Genomic DNA, 24,943 nt, shown 5'->3' on the forward strand with positions numbered 1-24,943 from the left:
TCTTGTCACCATAAGGAAATCAAAATAACAAATGCTCCTGCAGATGGTGTTGCACCAAGAGCGACAAGTGTAACGTCTTGTGTCACAATGACAAGATGTGTGTTCAACAGACAAAAAACTGTGTGTCAGTGTTTCAAAAGTTAATTGGATTAAAGGTTTGTGATGAGTCAGTGGGAAGATAAAACAAAAACACCACGTGTCATTATGACTTTTGAAGCAAACAGAAACACAACAGCAAACGAGTCAATTCAACACATTTATTTATTGTCATCTCACTGTCTTTTGTGTCTTTACATGGAAACACAAGTTAGTGTGTGTTCATCTCAAAGCAGGAAGGGTACAGTATATGATGCATCAAACACAGGTCCAGTGCAAAAAAAAAGTAACAAAAGAATCATCTTTACAGCGGTACAGAAATGAAATGAAATGGCTAAGGGAAAAATATTTTCTTGAATATATATATCTATATAACATTTGGTCTTATATAATCTCAACTTCTTTGAATTTTCGACATAATTGTCATGTGTGTCTACACTGAAGATAACCTCAAAATACTGACAGTAGTTGTAAATTGTTGGCTAAATCTCAACTTTTGGAAAATATCACCCATCAACAGACAATGCTGTTCTATTAAAGATCGCTATCGGCCTATTGGTGCCGGAAGATTAATTTGGCCAATGGATAAGTGTGAGTAAACCTAAAAAGGCTATTCATCGTGATCACTGCCGCTCTCTATAACATCCTCACATCCTCTTCCTCCCTCTCCTCATCAGAACCATCAGTATCTATAAATTCTCAATCCACATGTGCAGTCTGGTGCCATCTGTTGAAACACTGGCTCCATCACTAGCTCCGTTAGTTCATTAAATAAATGGATTAATTTTTCCACCTTTTTCGTAAATTTAGTTTTTGTTTTGAAGATTATAGTATTTCAATTTTTTAAGGTCAGAGCCTCTTCAAAGTTTTTAAATTGTGGATTTGGGTTTTAAAGCAACATCCATTTTCCTTCTATTGGGTGACACCTGACTCAAGCCACCAGCCACCTCCTCTAACTCTGTTTTTCCTTCCCCTGCAGACTATCCGGTTTACTGAGCACCTGTTCACAATCTGCATCACACCCTCCCACACAAACAAACACTTTCTGCACAGCTCATCCAGACTCTTGCTCATACACAGGCTGCAAAATAACAGTTGTAGCACTTAAATCAAAACTATGTAACTTTTGAAAAAGGAATCACACATTCTCTTACAAATTAAAAGATTAATTAATAAGTGATAAAATATACTTTTGATCAAGTCAATACACTCAGGTGTTTTGTCTTTACAGCCTTACTTGTCTGGTATGACTAGTAGCTTATGGTTAGAAAACCTGAGTGCATGAGGCGGTTTACTAACTTTATTACTCTTTTTTACCTGTGCTACTGTTACGCTATGGTTAAGCTTTTACCACTATTCTGTATCTTCCACAAATTACATAATCTTGCTTTAAGGGAACATCCCACTTCAACAAACAGCAATAAATACAAAATAAAAGAGAATTGGGCCAGTTCTGTGGTTTTGCTCTTAAATTGATAAATTATGCAAAAATGTTTTTTGGAATAGAGATGGACAATGTTGTGATTCAAAGGAAAGAATCTGATCTAAGCAGCAGCAAAGAAATATGACAGAAGCATAGCACAATATGCTTCAATAAGGCTTGTAGAACATAATATCTAGACTGCATGATTGCCTTTATCATATGACTGAATTTTTGAAAGTGTGGTCTCCTTTGCCTCATGCATCACACCTCAACTCCCGCATGAAGTGACTGAATGAAAGTAAAAGTAATTCAAGAAAAATACTCTCCCACCCCCGGCCAATCTAGTGACACTATCCAAAATTTCCTGAATAAGCCTTTCAGCTGCGCTGGGGGTAGATGGAGAGACTTGACATGAGAGAATGAGAGACAATGGAAAGTTATGGAGAGAATAAGACATGAGAACAAAGAGCTGAAGAACGCTGAGAGATGCTAGAAAGGAGAAAGAAGAAGAAAAATAGGTAGAGGAGGAACTGAGCAAAAGCGGCGGAGGGAATATCAGGCAGCTGAGAGAAGAGATGTGTTGACAAAGTGAGAGAAAAAGAGTTGGTGGGAGAGCTGGAGAAGTGAGTCACAGCGAGCCTGAAACAGAATCTGTCATCACCTTAACCAGTGGAAGGTGTAGGAGGAAGTGCACTGCTCTCTCTCTCTCACTATCTCCCATTATAGATAGAGCTACAGTCAAATGTGCAGCACATGCAGGAGAAGACCGAGAAGTTAGGGCCTAATAATTCACAAAAATATCCTCACTGGATAAACCCAGATAAGCACACATCATTAGGTGTGACACTGGCTCTGTTTAGCTTGTACAAGCTAATTTCTGTGCTGTTTCTTGAAGCAGGATGAAGAAAGATACCAATTAAAAAAACACAGCATACTCATCATTGAAAATGTTAAGTGTAATGTAATGGCAGTTTTTACCATAATGGGTTTTCTGTAAAACAGTACAGAGAAAATAGACTTGTTTTCTTAACATGACAAACAACATAACCCAAAACTGCACAGTATAAGGGTGGTAAGCGGTTAAAGTCTCTCAACGCATGATAAAATCTGTAATTATAATATAATTATAATCAATTATATCAGTGGTATTCAAACAAATACATTATTGATTTTAATAGTAGGGTCTTGAAACTAAATTGTAATTAACATTCATACAAATTCTCATTTTGACAACTGGAAAATAGCAAGAATTAAATAGACCAATCAAAGAGCTGGTTAATAAAAGAACTAATTTGATTAGCTTGTTGTGCTTTCTAGCACTACATGTACTGTTGGTGGCCAGAGTGCGTTGAAAAGAAGGGCGCAGCAAATATAGGCTACTTCCTGTGCAGTGGACAGATGATAGAACCACTGTGGTAGTTCAGGACTAATTTTAGTCTGGTCTTTTGTCTATTTGGACTCTAAAGGCCAGGGTCTTGCTCAGGATCCTGACCAGACCCGACCAAATCTGATCACAAACTAGCACAGTGCCTTATTCTACATATAATATGTCCTGCTCCAGACAGAAATTATAGGATTATAGGAGTAAAATCTATTTGTGAAGGGTGAAGAGTTTTAATTGAAACGGTACAAAAGTGTGTGAAAAATAGTTCAGTCATATTGTGTATCTTGTGTGGAAACTTTACACAGCTGAGCTACTGTTAGCTTGCCAGCCAAGATTTGCTATTATCTTAGCCACATGCTACCTAGAATCTCTGTATATCATTCAAGCAAGTTAGCTTAGCTCGCATAGTTCTGAAACAATTAGCCCAAGTTAGCTAGCAGTTCTCCATCTATTAGCCTGTCAAAATTATTTTACATTCCTGTATTTCCTCACACTGTAGCCATGTCAACTAGCTATCTGGTCCGGTGTGTTGGTAGCAATTTAGCAACAAGACAGTCATTATCAGAAAGTTAATTTTCCAGTTTAAATTATTCTCACAGAACCAGCTGTAATATCTCTATCAAGACCATAATAAAAAGTGTCACTGAATATAAAACATTTGGCGCAATTTCTGATGGCCACAAAACTCAAGAGTAAATACAATATAGAGAATAATGTAACTACGTTAGCTGTTTAAGCTAAATCTGATGAAGGGAAAACATGACATAATGAAAATGAATCATAATTAAACAAATCGCAAATTCACATTTGAAGGTAAAAACCAATTATTTCTACACTTTTACCAAACCAAGCACTGTATAAAACATACATATAGGCTATTAAATATAATAACGCTAGCAACATTAACTTGCATATATTTTGTTGTGAGCTAGCAAGACACATCAGTCCTGGGAGATTTTGCAGGTTGATTTGTTGATTGGCATCTTTTGTACTATACATAATAATATTCCCCAAACTACGTGAGTTTTGCAAGATTTCTGCCAACTCTTTATCTTTCCAACAGTATTCAAACGTCAAATCAAATGGTCAGTTGTGATTTGTAAGCATCTTAAGTATCTCACACAGTTAGATTCAAGGAAGCCAAAACATCAAAGCCTTGATCTTTGGTTTCTCGCTTTGAAGCTCATTGTGTAAATGACAAAACAATAAACAAACTACATATTATACAACCGGGCATTTTTACATTTTTTCAGCCCGAGTCATTGCATCGCTTCAGATCCAGGGTCAAAAAAAATAAAATTTCTCAAGGTGACCCATCAAAAACAAGTGTGCGTCCCATGTTGGGTAGTGTAAGATACAGATCTAAAGCCAAAAGCTAGCAGTAATCTCTTCAATACTGACTGCAGAATGGCTTTAAATGTTTCCCACTTTGAAACATAGAAATCATTCCAAAGTGTGATATATTACAGAAAACATGTACAAGGTGGCCATTGTGCAAAGAGCCTGACTTATACATGTTAGGAGAAAATCAACCACAAAACAGAATCCACATGATGCATTATCTGATCTTAAACACTTCAGGTCAGGTTGGTAAACTTGAACATGAGCCTTCAAGTTCACTGTCAGTAGCTCATGTCCATATTGACAAACCTTTTAAGATCGTGGACATAACATGTATAAACTGTTTTGGGATGGAATTTCACATTCATAAGCCTATAATTCTGTACACATACATAAAGATGGCTTGTCAATTATATAATATTTAGAAAACAGTGCTTCGTACAAGATTATATACATCCTAAGCTGTACAAAACAGATGCAAGAAAACAGAAAAGCATTCATTGCCTATTAAAGTGGACTTGTGTACACCCTTTATACTGTCCACCAGAATTATGGCTCCTACTGTAGAGTAAAAGGCTCTTCAGGTCCTTATTATATAGTAATAAGACTAAAATAAAATGGTCCAGATATGTGATAGCGTGAATGCTCAAACTGAAACTGAAGAGGACTGGTCCCAAGCAATCCCAAGAGAGTATTTTTTGCTTAATTGGCAACTGATTTCAAGCTAAGCAGAGAAAGATGATGACTTACTGTTCATAATTAGGAACAGAATGACCTGATAAAAAGTCTAAGTGTGTCTAACTAACTATGTCTTGTACATTTCAATCCTGACATTTGGCCTTATGAGGTTTGCATGGACAGCATAATTGCAGCTGAGGATATGCTTAAACATTACTGATTGATGATAGGGCATTATACTGATTCACTGTGGCCCAGAAAAACTGTCACCTTGGACAAAAAAACTCATCTTTTAAGCAATAGCAACAAAATTTGGAATGATATACAGTAGCTGTCCTACTTAGCCCCGAAATGGCCCCAACCCAGTCTTTAAAATGCCCAGATGATGTCCTTGGAAGGAATGAGGTTGATGAACGGATTTTGTTCTTCTAGTTTTCACTCCGTCTGGATGAAAAGGAAGCAGTGGATCCAGTAATACGCCACAGCCAGGCAATCAAATATGAGTGAATAACTGATGTACACATAATTAGCTGAGTAACTGATACAATGGAGTCCTTTAGAAAAAAGAGAAAACTGATCCCGGAGAGATGAAGTGAATGTGGAGCAAACTGAACAGGAATGCTGTGGTCTCCAGTGCTAACAGATGAGTAGAGGAATCTTGAGGCCAGATATTTATCAGTGATCTGGTGTTCATTAGGAATCAACACAATCAGCTGAATCAGGTCATCAGTTTTGCATCCAGGTGGATTTTGATCAAACAGACCCAAAATGAGTTTTCACGGTCTGGGGCGATTTTCAGTCTCGGAAAGACCGGTAACTATGGAGATCCGGCGTGCGAAAAAGCTAATTACACATTACAGATGCTGACATTGGTCGTTGTACCTTTTAACTCTTTCATGGTCAGGTGTGGTGGTCGTGAACCTTTCCTCTTTTTCACTGAATATTAGGTCCAGATTTTTGTGCTGCTGAAGAAGCATTGTTCCAGGCCTCAGTAGTCAAGGATGGAGTTATGGGTTCAAGCATCTTTGCTGCAGCCGGAGTCATGATCAACTCACCTCATGCACATTTACATGGAAACTAGACAAGAGTAATGGATCCAAGAGTACTTAGTTGATCCTTGCAGGGATCAACTGCCAATAGAGACCAACATCAGTCAGCTCAAATAAAAAAAGGCATCACGAGGCGAACCCAGAATAATGAAGGCAGATGTCACCAGTTGATCCCACAGGTCCAGTCATTACCAGCTGAACAGCGAGTTCTGTCCAAGAGTCATGAAGTAGATCTGACTGCTGCCGCCCGACTGCACTGAGGCAAAAAACACCTGCAGGAGAGAGATCCAGGTTTAGGAACAATTTCAAATGTCCACAATGTTACTGCGGTTTCAAGTATTTGAGGTTAGATTGTTCAAGTAGTATTGGTGACATAAATCTTATGTAACATCATATTTTTGAGGTCAAAGTCCACTTACTAGGCTTCTTAGGCTACCTTCAGCCATATCTCATGGCATTCTTCAGCAGATTGTATTTTGTGATGGAGATGGTTTAGTTGTAAACACGTTTAGTATGAAACTTTGGTTACATGATAACAAACAACTCAATCTGCTAAGGACGGCATCGAGATGTGGCTGAAACTTCCAGAAGAAATCTAGTAGGTGAACCTTGAGTCAAGACTTTTTTTTGTACCAAACTATTATTTCTTAGGTCAAGAATTACTGATGGGTATTTCTTAATATTATGTATGAGATGATGTAAGCTTGCTTAGTAAAAATATTTACATATTTTAAACAATCTACTATATCCATCTAAACATGTAAGTCCAGCTTTCTTTAACTGGACATTGACTTTACAAATCTCACCACAGTGAGCTGACTATAGAACATTTAGTTTGATATTAGTACTCTTTATAACACTGTAGGTATTCTAATATTTAATGATATTTCATAATAAATGAATTGATGAAATATGTGTTTAATAACACTCCACTCGGGATTTTAGGTGCTTTTAGGTGCTTTTAGGTGGTCCTACCTTGTCATTCCTTTCACAAAGAAACTTGAGTTTTTGGGCCTTTTTGTGCATGAAAACTCCCTCCAGGTTTCCTGTGTTGGCAGACCTCAGTTCAATTGCCTTTTCTCCCCAACCCATCACCTGGTTAGACTGAAGGTAGGCTGGAGAGAGAGAGAGAAAGAGCGAGAGAGAGAGAGAGAGAGTGAGAGAGATTTATAAAGATACTTATAACTTGTAAAAAATAGGAAATGCATATATGTGTGTGGGTGTTATTGTAAATACATGTATTCTCTATTGAATTCCTTATGCTAGAATAATGACCCATCTACTGGACCAAACACACACACATCCACCCACCCACCCACCACAGACACAGGCTTACTTTAATTAGGGTACGCTTAGGTTTAGTATTGTTGCAAGGTCCTCACAAGAATAGAAGAGCAACCCCCCCCCCCCACACACACACACACAGTCTCTACCATTTTATTTTTAGCCCACCCTGTCCTAAATCTGCCTCCACAGAATCTGGTTCAGGGGTAAGTTGGTGCTCAGGACAGCTGCTGATCTAGAATCAGTTCATCAGACAGCAACAAGCCACTAGAGTGACACTGCAGTGATTTCAGAGGACAATCTACTTGTTGAAATGATTCAAATCTCAGTTTGGAAACTAGACTTGTAAAACAGGCGAAGCCACTTTGTGTTGTCACTTCATGCCTGTGGACAAATATGTGTGTTCCCTGTGTCTGTGTGTGTTTGAATGAAACTTACCGACTGATGCAGGCATCTCCCCCCACTGCAGCACTGTATCCTTGGTGATGCGGCCGTAGGTGTCGATGTAGACGCCCTCATCTTCGTAACAAACCAGAACCTCTGTTCCAGCGCTGTTTGGCAAAATGATGATGGCATGGGGATGGATGGAGCCCTGGATCTGTGAAACAAACACACAGTTTATTTAAAAGACAACCAGCAAACAAACAAGAACGAATTCAAACAGTTTAGTGTGTGTTCAATGTTTTGCGCACTGTCTGAGAGTTGACAGTACACTTGACATTCAGGTGTTATCTGACAATGTCTTTTAGTTGTAGAGCCAAAGAACAAGGTTAAATTCTTAGGACAACACCATTACAACCTACCGAAGTGAAGAAAGTTGAAGGAGAAGACTAAAGAGAATAAGCAAAAAAATGTACAAACAGAGATTTGAGAGGGGGAGATGTGAAAGATGTGGTGCTTCTTTCAAAGCTGAGACTTCATCATAAAATTATAAGTCCCTGACTTAAGCATGAAGGTCTCATTATAGGTTTCATTATAAATTACAGTAATATTGTGTAGGATGCGACCAAAGCCCCAACACAGTCAAATACTAAACCTCTAAATTATTATTATGAAAAACTTTCAGTTCAACAAATCAAAGATCTCATCCAGCAACCATTGTCTAAGTTAAACTAACAATATAGGTTAAAGTTTCTCTAATCAGTTCAGAAACATTTGTCTTACCCCAAGAGAAAAGTGTATCCACATTTATGTGAAGAGTTTAGAGACATTTCTCTAATAGTTCACAGTCATGTATCAAACTAGATCATTTATTGAACCGAGTCAGGAACATTTATTTAACCAGTTCAGAGATGCAACACGAAACCTTTTTTCAAACAACATTTTTTTTTACAGGATATCAAACCAAAAGTATTTATCTTAAAAAAAAATTAAGAAAACTGTTCATCAGCAATTACTTGCCAGAAATCTAGTTCATCAGTTTATTTCTGAAAAGAAAAGTCTTTACATCAGTATCTGCAACATGTTTCTGCCAGAAAAAAAAAACTATCAATAGCTCACATCTTAACCAACAGGGAATCCCTTCAACAACAAAGCCTCCTCCAGGAAAAAGACATAAACAGTTTGGCAGTGTGTGTGCTATGTCACACACAGTGGGTAAATATAGTTTTATGTGAGCGTGTTTCATACATTACCAGAGTGTGAGCCACCACAATCCTGAGCATCAGAACAGGCATCCACAGACGCAACGCAATCTTAATCCTCTGCCTCGGAATCAGCATCATTATATAGTTTGCAGGCAACAACGGGAGAGGCTTCTGTGTGTGCGTGTGTGTGTATCTTTAAGTGGGTGAGTTGTGCATTGTGTGTATGAAAGTGAGTGTATGTGGGTTAGGCTTGTGTTTGTGAATAGGTGAACTGCTTTTGACTGTGACGAGGTAATATAAATCAGTGATGTGTGTGAATGTGTTTCACTGTTGATGTAAGTGGGTGTGTGCGTATCGGCGGATGTGCAGGTGAGAAGAGAGGGCGTGCGTGTAAATTAGTGTGTATCAGAGTATAGCTACAAAGAAAGCCAGAGCGTCTCAAGTGTCCGCAAGAGTACTCAAAGAAAGTGAACTATGAGCATGTTGAAGTATAAGTGAGTGGGTTAAAAGTGCACGGTAACTCAGTGTGTGTGTGTATGTGTGTGTGTGTGTGTGTGTAAGTGAGTGTTGAATGTATGAGTAAGAGAGAAAAGGAAAAAAAGCAGAAAGGCTGGAGAGCTCAAATGATATCGCAGCAGCAGCGGTAGCAGTAGCAGTATAAGGCACCGGTGTAGTAGGCAGCTGTGTGCAGACTCGCTTAATATACCGGAGGAGGAGTGAGGGAAAAAAACACTCAAGAGGAGCAAGAACAGGTCAGGACACACACTCACACACACTCACACACACACACACACACACACACACACACACACACACACACACACACACACACACACACACACACACACACACACACACAGAGTTAATGATCGTGGGGCAGGAGGGATGTATTTTTAGAGCCGATTTCTCTCTTCGTATGTCTGCCTCTCTCGCTCTCTTGCTCGAACTTCCCCTTGCTTATAGAAAGTAGCACACTTTAGAGGTAGCTGGGGCAGTGTGTGTGTATGTGCACAAGAGCGAGTGAGTGTGTGAAAGAAAGCTATAAGAACATGAATGAGACAAAGTGAGAAATGTCAACAGATTGCATTGTCTCCTTTCCCCAACTTCCCATCTATCAACTATTAATGTCACAAAGGTTTATCTGCTTGATATAATCCTTATGATTTTCCCCTTTTTGACGTTATATATGGTAAGCATTATTTCAGCATTAGCAATAAATGTATTTATGTTTTGTAATTACATCTCTCTATAGTTGTTTTCATTACTGTTTGTTATATACACCTCCTACAACCATATGAGGGCTAACCAGTGCTAAAAGAAGAAGAAAAGATTGCTCCACAATGAAACATAGAGTGGCTTTTATTATGAAGCGGTCATGTGAAACCCAAGTATTAGTCAGTTTTGACAGTGGATCAGTTTTAAATATTGCAGGGAGTAATGAAAAAGTCAGAGAGTTAGCTGTTAAATGAAGAGCTGCAGGCTGCTGGGGAAACTCTGTTGTGAGGAAAACTACTTGCACCGCATGAAGCATGAAATCAGACATATGACACTTATGCCACAATGTACCTGCTCTAACAATGTTTGCTGCCCCTGAACACTGCAGTATTAGACCATTAATATTAGTATTAGACCATGCTTGTTATTACCACCAGTAATAAAATCTTCACAAAATGTTGAACATTTGTTGCCCACTCAACAACATATGTATGCACAGTATTCAACAAAATCTAGTACAGTCCACAGATGGTGGATGATGAACCAACAAGACAAATAACAACTTTATTGTAGAAATTCTGGTTATGAAACTTCACATAAGAAAACAGGCTTAAGCAAAATGATTCAAATCTTAAGTGTAAATATACCGAGCTTCAAGCTTCTCTAGCTCTTGCTAAAACATATTTAACTGGATGTTTCAGAATTTGAATGTGAACATGACTCATCAGAGGCTACAGCGAGTTTTACATGCCCACATACAGCAGAGGAGAGAAAAAAAATGACCAGCTCCATCTCTAATTGTACCAGCAGTGGGCGAATTGTTCACACTCAAAGATGCATTCATTTGCACAGACCTTTTTAGAGATGGGAAAAGCTTAAGTTAACAGACTTCCATGAGCCATTATAACTCAGGGACACTCACAAATATTACCAACCCACTAGAACAAAACACTGGAAATACATGCTATATTTAGCCACCAACTGCTGTCAGTCATTAATCATTTAGCTAAGACGTCCACTGTAATTTCCAATAAGTATAATATGTATAATAGAGATTGGGCGCTCATAATTTTTGAGGATAAACTAGAAATGTAAAGACATAAACAGTCAGTATTGGTACATCCTAGTATTATACTAGTATTTTACATATTATATAATTATAGACTGATAGTTGGCAGCTCTTGTATTAAGCCCAGTGGGACCTACTGTATGCCTCTGCTCTAGAGTGTTACATGGATCACACTCCCAAAACGCTGGATACTACATTTCCTGTAATGCAACTGTGCCTTTCTTTAGACCCTCCCTACCTTGTAATCTCCACATCCCCAGTTTGTGATGCAGGCTTTCTGTTAAATACTTGTAGTCTCTTATCCCACACTGAGACAACCTGATGTATTACTATGACATCATGAGGGTTATTCCCTCATGACTCAGAAGTCGTATATAATAGTCTAACATCTGTGAAGTGCTCTTTTAAGCATATTCCAAATCCAATCCAAAGAAACCAACAAACAACTAAATATTCAACCAAAACAAAAATAAAATAAAGTATTTATAACCATCGACAACAACCTTCTTAAGATCAGAACGTGCACAAAAGTGTCTTTTGACCGAGGCTTCACTAGATCATTTTCTACAATTTTAACCGAAAATTCAAACACCATACGAGGTCTAAAAGACCATGTCTGAACAGAAATGTGAACATGAGTCACAACATTCTGCTGTCAACTCTACCTGCCCACGGACTGAACAGAGAGAGAGAAGGAGAAAGAGAGAGAAGGGGAGAGAGGGGGAGAGAGTATGGGTGGGGGGTTGGTAAATGTAGAAAAAGAGAAGATAAAAAATGAAGAGAAAATGAGCAAATGAACAATGCCACATTGGATGACAGAGTGGGAGGAGGAAAATGAAGAGATGGATGAAAGGGGAAGAGAGAAGTGTTTGACAGCTATAGACTGAGTGGGAGGAGAGTGGAGAGAGGTGGAAAGAAGAAAACACGAGAAATAAAGGAGAGCAATGACTGACATCTGTAGACTGTGAGTGGGAGGAGAAGGAGGAGGAGGAGGAGGAGGAGAACATCCTGAGAGACTGAGAGGAGAGAGGTGAGATAGTTGAGTAGAGAGATAACAGCTGATGGATAAGAAAAAATGTATAGGGAAATAAAGATACACCGCCTATATGGGTTTTTCATATTCAGTTGCTACAAAATGTGTCCAGCCCCGATTATCTTAAACACGTCAAGCAGATGAAAAATTTATTTTAAAAAATATGTTATTTGGTGCGATAAAATGAAAAAAAAAAAAATCTACGATCCAAAAACACCCAATTCATATATATTCAAATTCATCTGAGGGACAACAATCACTGATTGAAGATATGAAGACAGGAGAGGTGAGGAGCACTCGCAACGAGGGACTTAATTTAATACTAATAATAATTTAAGCATTGATGTTATGTAATGCATGTAACTGTAATGTAACTTAAATGTTTTCAAGACAGACTAACAGGGGAAAACTTTGATTTTACTAAAACTGTGTAAACTAATTTACTTTGTTGGAAATCTTCTATGCCTCCCACTTCTGATCCTTTCATTAAAGGTTCTATATGTCACATTCAGAAAACCCTTATCATTAATGACACCGGTGGTCGATAAGTGAACTGTAGTCAGCATCCTGTCACATATGCTCGCACATTGTAGGTAGGCATGAGTGAACATCCTGGACATCGACCACAGTGATGTGAAGGCGGGTTGGAATGGGAAAGAAATTCAACCCTGTTGTTTGATAGTGCCAATTTAAGAATTACTAGGAGAAGGAGAAAGAGCAGTTACTCTTCCACTGCTGACAGACCATGTAGAGTTTTGAATGGGATTAACTGAGACTGTTTACTCTCATGTGGACCCCGAATGATAGGCACACAGAGAGGTTTGGTAAAGAGACTGACAGGTACGGCAAAGAGTTTATGGATTTTTTGACAGTCCACCAGCCCGCCAGGATTTATCCCAGTAGTCCTAATGGCCAATCTGACTACACGAGACTGAACATGACTGACCAACAACATGTTGATAGATGAGGTAACTAAAGTTACACTGTTATTATAGTTTGACTATAAACTGTATTTTAGGCTATATGTGACTCTCCAGCACTGGCAGAGCACTAAAACAGTAGAGTAGAGTAGGGGACAAGTGTATTACAGAGACTCTTACATGTGTAGGCAGGTAGAGGTCGTATGGTGTTCCAGAGTCGACATCAATGGCGTGGAAACCGGACAAGGAGCCGTAGATGACCTTTAACCTTTGACCTTCCTCCACTGTCAGGTCAACAGACAGCGGTTTTTGAGGCAGGGACCTGAACGACTGGATAGACATACACACAAAAACAAACACAAAGTCAGAAAGTCATTAAGTTAGAAGCGATAGTCTGAACACCTCAAGACCTTTATCGATACATTTTCAAAAAAAGCTGTGATACCAACAATCCAACTACAACTGCTCCATTAACAATTAATCAGCAATGACTTTGACAGTTTGAAGAGCAGTTGCATAATAATAGGCATCCTAAGATAGTCATGCTATTACCTCCGAACAAGATAGTCATGTGTATTTTTGGCCTTTTCCGAGAAGAGAGGGTTAAACTACATAGTGTGGAAAAAAAGTAGCTCAGGCCACGAAGGACATTAAGAAATGGGACACTGCTCTGCTGAGAATCTCTGTGTATGACTCTCACAGCCTGGATGTGTCATGTCTTTGTGTATGTGCAAGTATGTGCCTGTGGAAGTGACCCCATTAGATTTTCTTGTCTATGATTGTTTTGTCCCAGATTTGATGTGGTAAAGACAGAAAGGAGACGGAGGACAGTACTGTTAACCTGTTAATGCTGGTTTAACCACTTCAGAGATAATAATCAAGGACGTAACTGAAGAAATCAGACTCATAGCTAATTCTGTATGCGCTTGACAATCATTTTTATCCTCTTTATTATAGCAATTTTAGTCACCTCAGATTCTGATTATAAGGTTTAACTCAGCATTGTTAGACTTGGCTTTTATAAGTTTAAACTTTACTTTACTAAGACTGTAATTTGGCATGCTAAACACAGTATGTTAGCTTTCTGACCACAGTTTGACATGCTGGTGGAACTAGAGCAAAAGCTGAGGATTAACCAGAGACATTACGATTTATTCTCTAAGGAGAAATGTATAAATTTTACAGCTATTCATCCAGTATTCCTTGAAATATTTAAATGGTCACAGAAAACTTAGACGGACAGACAAGCGGGCCAATATGGATCGCTATCTCTAGTACTGTGCTGCTAGTGTGGCTAAAAGAACAGAGATCACTGTATATGTTATAGTATTCATATGTGGTTTATATAACCTCTACAGCCAGGGCAAAGAGCTCCTAATACCATTCTTTCACATTGATAACATAAATGACTTTATACTGTTACCAACCTTGAAGGCCATGAATTTGTGGTAGGGTTTTGGGGCCCAGGCGTACACCTCCACAGCATTCTTCAAAGCAATCACCAAGAACTTTATCTTTTCGTAACGCACTGAAAATCAAGACGGACAAAGACACCTTAACAAATCTATACCTGATAGATCTGAGGTGCATGCACAGCCCTAGATTTACAAAACATTACCTGTGGTTTCTATTTTCTAGTCTGTAGGATTAACAAAACAATGCTCTTAAATAAGCCCTCATCAGTGCATACTTACCCACTTTATAGTGCACACAGCCCTCCAGGTCACCTACTGAGGTCCAACCCTGTCTCTTCTCCACCTCTGGGTCATTATGGAGGATTTTATTCCTTAACCAGGACAGGTAGTAGAGGCGGAGTTTGTTCTTTTTACCTACAGATAGATGGAGATGGATGGTGGGATGAATGAATGATAACACTGTTTCGATGATATTCATTTCTGGGCAGTAATTATGTAAAGATGGACAGAGAGGTTTGTGCTAATTCAACTGAAGAAAACATGATATTTTAATTTGTATTGATCCAGGAAAGATTAGACTTTCATTACCAAAAACCTGCTTCATATCAATGCAACTACACACAGCTGTACAATACCCTGGAGCATTTGGGGTGCTGAAACCCTTGCTCAAGGGCAAGGAATGTTTGTAAAAAGAAGGGAATTCAAGCCCTTTAAGGCAAATTTGCGATTTTTGATTTGATTTTGAAATTGTTAAATAAGATTCATGTGACTTTACTAGAATTAATTTCTGTTTCTTTGTCCAGATTCACATATTTGTGTTGGGATTTCAGCTAAGTTCAGATAGTTCTGTAAAAACTAGCATTTGCAAGGCCAGAAGATTTGTAATTACTACACTTATTTTGAGAATCTACATCAAATAAGAAGACAGAAAAACATATGGAAAAATCCAACTTCTTTTGAAAAAAAACAAACAAACAAACAAACAAAAAAAAACGCATTCCATTCCTCACCTACATGTATTATTAGATAGTTTGAAATATCCTAGTGGCAACTTGGCGTCTCTGTTTCTGTTTGCTTCACTGTGTATGTGCAGCCACCAGGAAGTTTATGAAGGCTCAGTAGCTGACTTATTGGTGCATGTACACATTAACCTACATAACATTTACCTGATATAGTGATGAGCACATTAAGTCCCTCCAGCACATCCATCTGCTGAAACCTTCGCCTGCTGATGAGAGAGTAGACTTTCCCCTGACCACTTCGGTCCAGCAGCCACAGACCATTCTCTGTCCCCACCAAAAGATTCACACCTACAGATCAAAACAGAGACAAACCTTACACCCACAAGAAACATGCTGTGCCATGCATCCATCAATCTGTTTAACCATGGTACATCTGAATATTGGTGTGAACTCCAAAATAAACAGTACAGTATATGGAGTTGGTACACTGTCAAAAACAGGACATCATCCAGTGATGCCATGCCAGCAGCATGAACGTAGGAAAATCAGTTATATATCAGTATATCAGTTATATATGTTTCAAAGTAAAGCAATAAGTAAGCAATATTAAACTACAAACCCCATAGTCCAGCACAGAGAACCTCAGTGTTGAACTTCTTCTTGTACTTTCGGATCTCCGGAGTGTCGCTCTGTGGTCGAATGTTGGTTGGGTTCACATTCACCACAGAGCCCTTCCTGTGGTTCTCTCTCTTGATTGGGTCACCCTTACTGCCCGCTACACAAGGACAAAAAAACACAACAAAAAATTGGCATCTCTCATGACTATCACATGTACATAATAAATAATTCACTGTCTGTTCATTTATTTCAAATGAAAAAAGTGTCTCCATTTACTCACAGAAGAATATGTAAGTATGAATTTAGTACTGTAAGTTAGTGCATTGCATGTGTGAGAACATGTACTGTATACTGTGTATGTATGTTTAATTGTACTCACTAGGGCTCTGTGGTGGTGATGATATGGGGATCAATCTTGGATCGATGAAGGACAGAAAGGAGGAAGAGGAAGATGTGGAGGTGTTTTTACCAGTGGGACTGCTGACAGCCTGATGAATACAACAACAACACACCCATTTATTCCACAGCACTTTTTATTGTTTAGAGTTTTCACTCCGTACACAAAAAAGCTAATAGTAGTCATGGTTTTAGACAACTCCCATATTCTCTTACTGTATTTCACTCTCTAAAAAGAATTACAACAAATGCATTATTGCTTTTAAATTTGTATTAGGACATGGGAAAATCATGGCTGGTTACATAAGCACATTTGTGTTAAATCAAGGTCGATACATCTTCAGAGATACGAAGACGCATCATATTACTACTGATAAAAGTGAAACTAAACTGTGACACCATCTCCCTCTAGTGGAAAACAGTAACTAGTGCAACTGGTCAGAATTATTTCCTCAAACACATAAAACAGCCTTGGCAATGGACAATGTTCTCAAAGGCTTATTAACTTGCATGAAGAGTTTTCTCCAATCTATTTAGGTTCTTCAGCCTGTGATCATCAAAATGATATGTCTTGATAAGGTCAAGACAAACTTTCGAAAACATATTGATTTGAGTTAGAGGAAGAGGTATTCACTGGCAGACTGCTTTCATTTTTCAACATGTGTCAATACCTGAATCAATAACCTTCTACAATGGACTCTTTGCAGTGGATGTGTTGATTAAATAACATTATTTCTGATCACACACTCAGCAGCAGTGTGAACTGAATGATAACTGGGAGGAATGAGATATGAGATAAATCCCTAAAAAATCAATACGCTGTGTGTGTGTGTGTGTCTGTGTGTGTGTGAGTGTGTGTGTGTGTGTGTGAGTGTGTGTGTGCAGTCAGTCTGTCTACTTATGTCTGTCTGACTGTACATTATTCTTACCATACTCTCATGTAGTTCCTGATGTGTGGGACATCGAGGGGCTGTGGGCGACTGCGAGTAGCTGAGTTCACGTGCTTGCTGCTGTTGGCCCAGTGCATTATGGGTAGGACTGGAGGGAGAGGTTTTCTGCAGAAGGTCTGGCAGCAGGTAGGTATCGTCTGAACCCATCCGAGAAATCTGTACAAAACAAACACACACACACACAAAGTAGTGAGTAAGGGTGTGGAGGGGCCAAACAGCCACAACAGGAATTATTTGGAGCTGCAGGAATTCAAGCCAAAACCTCTTAGTCTATGTTTCTTTTATAGTTCAAAAGTTCCTCAATTTTAAAGGATTTAATGCAGACAGAGCACATTAATCAATAAGCAACATCAGTCGTATTCATCTATGTAGTTTAGACAGTATGGACATCACAGCCTCTAGTGTGTGTGTGTGTGTGTGTGTGTGTGTGTGTGTGTGTGTGTGTGTGTGTGTGTGCAGGGTACCTGATTAAGATTGTGGTGAGGTTGCAGGACAATGCCATCAGGTATTCCTCTGAAGAATTTCCCTTTTCCATTGGACAGGCCAGACCTTGAAGCACACAGAGTAGACAAGATTTTAGAAAAGTCTGACTTCAGGTGCAAGTATTAGTTACAAACAAGATCGATTCATCCTCAGTATCAACGGCAACAAAACCAAGTCAGATTGACTTCCGGAGATTGAATGTGGAATCAAAAGAGAAATAATTGTCAAAGATAATAAACACTAACTTTTGAACCTCACCATAAGCAGACACAAAAGCATTAAATCATAGTAATAAAACAGTTCAAGTCATCTCACATTATCAGGAATGTAAAACATAAACCAATGACAGATTTAGCTTGTCCCAGACTGATTGTCAAGGTTTAAATGGTTCAATAAATCCTAAACAGATCTATGGGTTTTTATTCATTGATTTTAACATTAATTATGTATTTAATCTTAGGTTTAGTGGTCAATAGAATTGAGCAATTAATTGAAATATGGTGCAATATCCGAACCGCAGGAGCTGCAGTTTTTTGATAAAAAGGTAAAGTTTGTCACAACATGACATAAATGAAGCATTGTGTTGCTACAGAGATGCACCGGGGTACAAATAATATTCTCCAGATGTAAGAGAACATGCTTGTTTGGTACAGACCCCAGCAAAAACGACATCATCATTTTTATATTGTATGTTTTTTCAGTGAAAATGAAATTTAAAAACTTACAATCGCAACTCCAATTGCAATATCTGTCAAAATAATCTCAATATGATTATTTGTGCGTATCATTCAGCCCTAGTGGTCAGCATAAACTTTTCCACATGTGGGCGTTCTCAGTTGATGTCGTAGGAATTTATAGGAATCTTGAGTAAGAACGGGGGGTTCTTCACACTAATTCTCCACTTGTACTAAAAATTGGTTTCACAATTGCTATGTCACAATTTCAGCTTGCAACATATGTTTCATTTTTGAAAAATTGCTCAATTCTTTGTGTGCTGGAGGACTTTGTTGTTAGAAAGGCCCTGTTTTTCGGATTAAAAGGGATACTCCGGTGAAGGTGTTTTCCACATCAGGAAAGTTTTTAACAATAAATAATCACAATGCAAGTATTATACTGATGCTGGAGTTCTCACCCGTTTCTGTCTTCGTCATCACTGCTACCGATCTCATCACTGGAAGAGGAGTATTCTGTGGCTTTGTTAAAGCGGCTGAGAGCAGATTTTACGCCCTATGTGGTGGGAGGTGAGGAACAATATGAGTAAAAAATGAGGTGAGGTGAATCAGAAGATGAAAGAAAAAGCAGAGGAAGGAGAAAATAAAAAAATAAACAATGTGTGCTTCTAAAGAAGAGCTGCTTACATGAAACAAGGTTATTTTACAATGAATGTGGAGGGCCAATTTTAGTGACATTTATGTACACATGTATTTTATAACAGTCCTGTTGCTCATTGTTATTCAAGGTCAATGAGGCTCAGCTGATTTTTCTGTAAATGTTACTGTCTGCTTGCACGGCTTCAAAATGAGATTCATTTCCTCTCCGTGAATCTTTGAGAAATTCTGCTCACACGTGTCAGAGTATGCAGGTCTACTTGTGAGCAATATGTCACAGAATTTGGTCATAGCTGTGAAAATCAATTTACCTGTGTGTGCCCACTGGTTACGTTTTCTTGTGTGTTCCTGTACTGTTGCAGACGGTGCTGTAGAAGAGGACTCTCGAGCTTGAAGTAACCTATAACACACATACACGGCCGTACTGATATTAGTAGCAGCTATACAGTGAGATATAGAAACTGGGTGGGGTTAGGCAAAACATTGATCCCCTACCAGATTGAGATCAGTGGTGAAAGGTGTCATTACCATGATCAAAAATGGCAACCTTTGCTAGCCTCTACATGGATTCATACATTGTGTAGGTTAGATTGCTTTAAAGCCAGAATCAGTAATTGTGGAGTTATTCTGAAGTGGCGGCCCTCTAGCGCCTAGAGTAGAGCCTATGGACCCCAATCAGTTTGCAGGTCGGGCTAACAGTGGACAGTTGTTGACATAGTCAGTCCAGGACTGCACTTCATCCTCCAGTATCTGGACAGCCGCTGAACCTCTGCCAGGATCTTGTTTGTTGGCTTTAGCTCATTATTTAATACAATTGTGCCAGAGCTCCTCCACACCAGGCTCTCCTAGCCGACTGTGCCTGAGCCTCAAGTTTGCACATGACACAACTCTGTATACAGATCTGTCCCCATTCCAGATCAGACTCATCAGACAGGAAGTGGCATGACTAACATCCTGGAGCAGCTATTACAGCAACACTCCCAAGACAGTAGAGTTGAAAATAGACTTCCCCCCACCCCTCCCTCCACTCACCACAATGAGCTTAAAGATGCAATAAACTTCCTCAGTGGTGAAAGGAAATGCAGAGTTTGGTGATAATTCAGTGACTTTGCTGCTTTCAGCCGCTCTCCAAATGACACATAATAATTTGATCCATTATTAACATAAAAATATTGATTAGAGCAACTTCAATGTTTTGACACATGGATTTGCTGGCCACTACATGGCAGCCTAATTATTATCATCTGTTGGTGCTGGCATGCTGTCTTCAACGGTTTTGAGCAGAAAAATGTGCCACAAAACAGGAAAAGGGACTGTTTCTCCACCACATACCTGGAGTTTGTGGCAGTGGCAAAGTGTGAGAAGGTTAGATGAAAAGAAGCAACATCTTTGTTGCACAAAGCAAATGGATTTCTATGGGAAATACAGTCAAAATTTTGACAAACATCGGGACTAGCAGGACAGACAGAAGATACCAATCCCTTGTCCCCCTAATCAAATATTAATGCCACAAATAGGCTTACCTAGAACAACATGGTTCAAAGAGGAAAGCAGCCTTTTCTCAGTTGCAGATAAAAGGCTTTTTTACCACAGTGAAGCTGTTTGAGTCTCTTGGAGAATCTCTGATCTGTGGCACCAAACAAAGACGACTGAGGCCAGCAGCACGAGCAGCTGAGTGGGAGGCATCAAAAGTTGTTCCCTCATAACTACACACAGAGGGCAACTTTAAAAACATATTCTCCCCCATCCTCCTCTCTTCTCTCCACTTCTCCCAGTAGGTGCAGGAGCAGTGTTCTTGCTGCCACACACAGAGGCCACAGAGAGAAGAGCTTTGAAATAGATGAGAGATTTCTTCTCTCTCTAGACACACAGGTAGAGAGGACAAGCTTTGAACGCATTCCCCTGTGCTCTCGCTACTTTACAGTAAGTGTATGCACTGTGTGTGAAGTTCGTGGTGAGGCTGGTATAACTATATGCGTCTGTTTATGAGGATATTGTTAAGGGTGTGGGGTGTATGTGTGCTCGCTTGGCATATGTGTGTTTGGGGTGTGTGGGCTGAACCAGAAACCAGTGACTTAACGGTTAAGTTCACACACATGATGATGCATGAGAGAAAATGAGGTGTGAACTACAGCAGACAATAACAGCGCTCATACCAGTCAAAAACAAAATAAACCAATTAAATAGCCAAATAATCATCACAAAAATAACATTTACACTATTACTTTTGGATCTTGACCGTTATATTTTTTGGACAGTTTTTGCCTTTATTACAATAGCTGCAGTGAGAGACAGAGAGGGGCCTCGGGCTGGACTAAGCCTTAATGGTATGCGCTCTACCAGGTGAGCCACCATGGTGCCCCCATCTTGACTCTTTTATCATAGAGAGGAAGAACATATATGCTAGGACTACCATCATTAGTGTCTGTATAGTAAGAGTTGATGTCAGTTTCATTTTGACAATGACAATGTAGTTTCTCATTCTTGTCATGCAGCAACTGAAACAGAGAAATAAGTCTCTAATCCTGAGAGCCAGCTCATTAAAACAAAGTCAGACTAAGGTTATTTGGAAGACCACGAGATGACACAACTATCCACTTTTCACCAGAGTTGAAGAACCTGTACTTTTTGGGGTTTGGGTTTACTGTTCATACAGAACTTCATACAACAGCTTGCGACTAAGCATAGAAAGGTGATGAGTTAAGGCTGCACAGACCTGGGTGGTTGCTGCTGGTGGAGGAGCATCCATGAGACACAGACCTTCCACTTTTGTCTGCCGGAGACACTGGACTGCCACTAGATGGAGAGAGAGAGACACACACAGACAGAGTGACACAAGTGGAGTGTAAAAAACTAGAGGTAAAGTATGAATTAAAATTGCGATCAAGACTACTATACATTATAATCTTGAGTATATCCTTCACGCTTCGTTTACTTCACAATGACCCAATTTCCTCACCATTAGTTTCATCTAATCGAAAATAATCATCTCAGCTAAACTAATCTGATTTACCCATGACCAATTGTTCTCTAATGGTATATGCCAGTATGCTGAGTTGCTGTGTGATATAAACTCTCACAATAACTAAGGCTCACTCTGGCTGAAAAAATGGCTTTGCTCACAGCATGGTTACAATACCGGAGATTACAAACACTAATGTTATTTAGGCATCTCTCGTTTCCAATTTAAACACAGACAGATGTTTTATATCTTAATAATGCTAAGCTATGTTTACATAATTGCAGCTTTAGGCTACCAGCTCAGCTGATGCTCAGTTTGAATTTGCTTGTGCGTGCTCCCAAAGTCAAGAAGCACCTCACTGTTGTAACACTGTTCTGTAGTTAAGTATATAAAACATAGAGTGTGAGCCAGTGGAAATAATGTGTTATGAGCAGACCAACTGGTAGGAGATGTAAAACTACAGGAGTGCAATGAGGTTTATTTGAATACACCGATGAACCAAAGCTCAACAATGTTGTAAGTGAAACTAATTATTGTCAAACTCCAATAAAGACTGCATTAAACATCATGTGTACAGATCTTTTGATATTGTCCATTTACACAAAAGACAGAGGAGAAACATAACAACATCTGGCTCTTTAGCTGCTAAATTCTCCACTACGTGCACCAGCTAGTTGCTAATTTTATCTGTTTGTCATTTAGTGCTGGACAGGGAGTGTATTTTGGGTTCATCAGAATTTATCAGCTGCCTGTGTGGCTGGAAACGAGACTGATGAGAGCAGTGACGAAAACTGTTTAGTTGTGGGCTGGGAAACTAAAGCAATGATAAGACACTAAAAAGCTGCACAGAGCTGAAAGGAACTGCACAGTTGAGTGATAATTCTATGTAGGTTTGATTCTGTAAGTGACACTTTTCACATTGTTAATTAAGAGCAGTTTTAAGGATCAAACGTTGTTCATGACATACAGCAACACCGAATCACTGCTTATGTAAATACAAAACATGAAGCAACTTTCATAAAAGTCACATGCCTCTGTGTAATGTGTGTAGTGTGAATGCAGTGTAGTCGTGCTGTACCTCGAAGCGGCCCTCTTGTGCCCCATCACCAGCTCTCTACAGTAAAACTTAGAGGTAGTGCGTTCTGGGACCTGGAGGGCAGAAGAACAATCAATTTATCAGACTCCATAAAAACATGTGGTTAATGAATACACAAAGATGGCAGTCTCCTGGTGGTCCTCATTGCTTGTTTTGCTTTTCATAGGTTTGAAAGAGCTCTTTACAAGGATTTCGTGTCTAGCCCAGCAGGGTCTTGGCTAATTATAGGGAGGTTTCTGCAGTTATGAAAGCTTTATGTACAACAACTTCTACAGTGCCTGAAAAACTGTAGAGTGAAGTGCAATAAAATCTTTAATAACCCATTGGGAGATATTTATTACTGGGAATCTAATGAGACCATTTGGCTTCACTATTTTTTAACATGGCTTAACATTTCAGGGTTAATGCTTTAAGCTCTTCAAAACCACATCCGAATCTTACATATGGTGTGGAAATATCATCTGAGTCAGGGAGATTTCTCAAACTTGTTCAACAGCCTTGCATTCATGATATGGCAAGAGCTGCATTGTGAAATCAATACTGCAGTATATCACTCAGTGTAAGTACTGCAAAGTATTGTTTTGTTTAAAGTGGATTTTTTCAACATCTGATTCTTCTCAAACTCTGCTCTACCAACCAGCTGGTGACCTTTCAACCTCTCATCTCCTGGGTCATATGACCCAGTTTCAGAGAGGAAGACACACCCAGCAGAGCAGGAAGAGAGATGCAGGAATACCTATCATCCTCTGACAAGTTGCCCACATCCTGCATCTGGCTTCCCTGAACACACGCACGCACGCACGCACGCACGCACGCACGCACGCACGCACACACGCACGCACACACACACCAATGCCGATCTTGGTGTTTGTTGTTTCCTGTCTTCTATTGCAGCACACACACACAAAGCTTATGGGGATGTTTTTAAAATCAGTGCTTGTTGAGGACTACAAAACAAAATCAGCAAAGCTTGAGCATAAGACTTTTCAGTTGAACTCAGACAGCTGTAAAAATCCTAAAATGCATGGCAGTGCTATATCACATTAGTGTCAGATTCTATTGTGCTGTAAGCCTCCCAAAAGTTAACCATTTTAAAGTCCACTCCAGTGTCTTAGCATAGCAGCTCCAGTCACCACAGTGCAGTCACAGGAGAGAGTAGTGAGTTATTAACTGCTCTATCGACTCCATATGGCCTCATGTTAGCTCAACAACATAGCAAACAGACAGCTTTACTGGGCTCCCCTCCCCTCCCTCCTCTTCTGTAGTTATTAGTTGTTCTATCAACTCCATATGGTGTTCAGTTTGTAAATACACCTAACAGCATATTCCCTTAGTTAAATACCTAGTAGGCGAGCAATGACACTAGAGGGAGAGAGAAAGTGAATGATCTGTTTTGGAGCATGCGAGGTGCATTTATGATTATCACAGAGATAGTTTTAGTTAGAGGCACTTCATAACAAGCCTCGAGGCAAAACACAAACATACATCAACAGTATGCCAACCCCGTGCTGTGTGCACCACTTCCTTAGCTTGGTATGACCAGAATACAGGATGCTTAACACACATAAACACTTTATGCCAAACTCATGTGATGCAGGATACATCCTGTGACTGGCATGACAATAACAAGAAGTTCCCTTTTCAGTGGCAACCAG

At 39.3% G+C, this 24,943-nt stretch overlaps 1 protein-coding gene across 3 annotated transcripts in view; it reads right to left on the minus strand.

Annotated features, from left to right (window-relative positions):
* Positions 1 to 243: 243 nt before the first annotated feature.
* Positions 244 to 24,943, minus strand: part of LOC111226586 (misshapen-like kinase 1) — a 66,453-nt gene continuing 41,753 nt past the window's right edge. For all 3 annotated transcript variants that reach the window (XM_022751817.1, XM_022751816.1, XM_022751815.1), the window contains 15 exons: positions 23,271 to 23,341; positions 21,947 to 22,026; positions 19,542 to 19,630; positions 19,035 to 19,129; positions 17,884 to 17,968; positions 17,399 to 17,575; positions 16,453 to 16,561; positions 16,075 to 16,230; positions 15,660 to 15,803; positions 14,773 to 14,907; positions 14,506 to 14,606; positions 13,259 to 13,408; positions 7,694 to 7,853; positions 6,947 to 7,086; positions 244 to 6,243 (listed from right to left, as the gene is read on the minus strand). In XM_022751817.1, coding sequence (XP_022607538.1) covers positions 6,160 to 6,243; positions 6,947 to 7,086; positions 7,694 to 7,853; positions 13,259 to 13,408; positions 14,506 to 14,606; positions 14,773 to 14,907; positions 15,660 to 15,803; positions 16,075 to 16,230; positions 16,453 to 16,561; positions 17,399 to 17,575; positions 17,884 to 17,968; positions 19,035 to 19,129; positions 19,542 to 19,630; positions 21,947 to 22,026; positions 23,271 to 23,341 — 1,776 coding nt within the window. In that variant the 3' untranslated portion in view covers positions 244 to 6,159. The remainder of the gene's footprint in view (positions 6,244 to 6,946; positions 7,087 to 7,693; positions 7,854 to 13,258; positions 13,409 to 14,505; positions 14,607 to 14,772; positions 14,908 to 15,659; positions 15,804 to 16,074; positions 16,231 to 16,452; positions 16,562 to 17,398; positions 17,576 to 17,883; positions 17,969 to 19,034; positions 19,130 to 19,541; positions 19,631 to 21,946; positions 22,027 to 23,270; positions 23,342 to 24,943) is intronic.

This window comes from Seriola dumerili, unplaced genomic scaffold (genome assembly GCF_002260705.1).
Source record: "Seriola dumerili isolate Sdu_G_001 unplaced genomic scaffold, Sdu_1.0 BDQW01000161.1, whole genome shotgun sequence".
Lineage (NCBI taxonomy): Eukaryota > Metazoa > Chordata > Actinopteri > Carangiformes > Carangidae > Seriola > Seriola dumerili.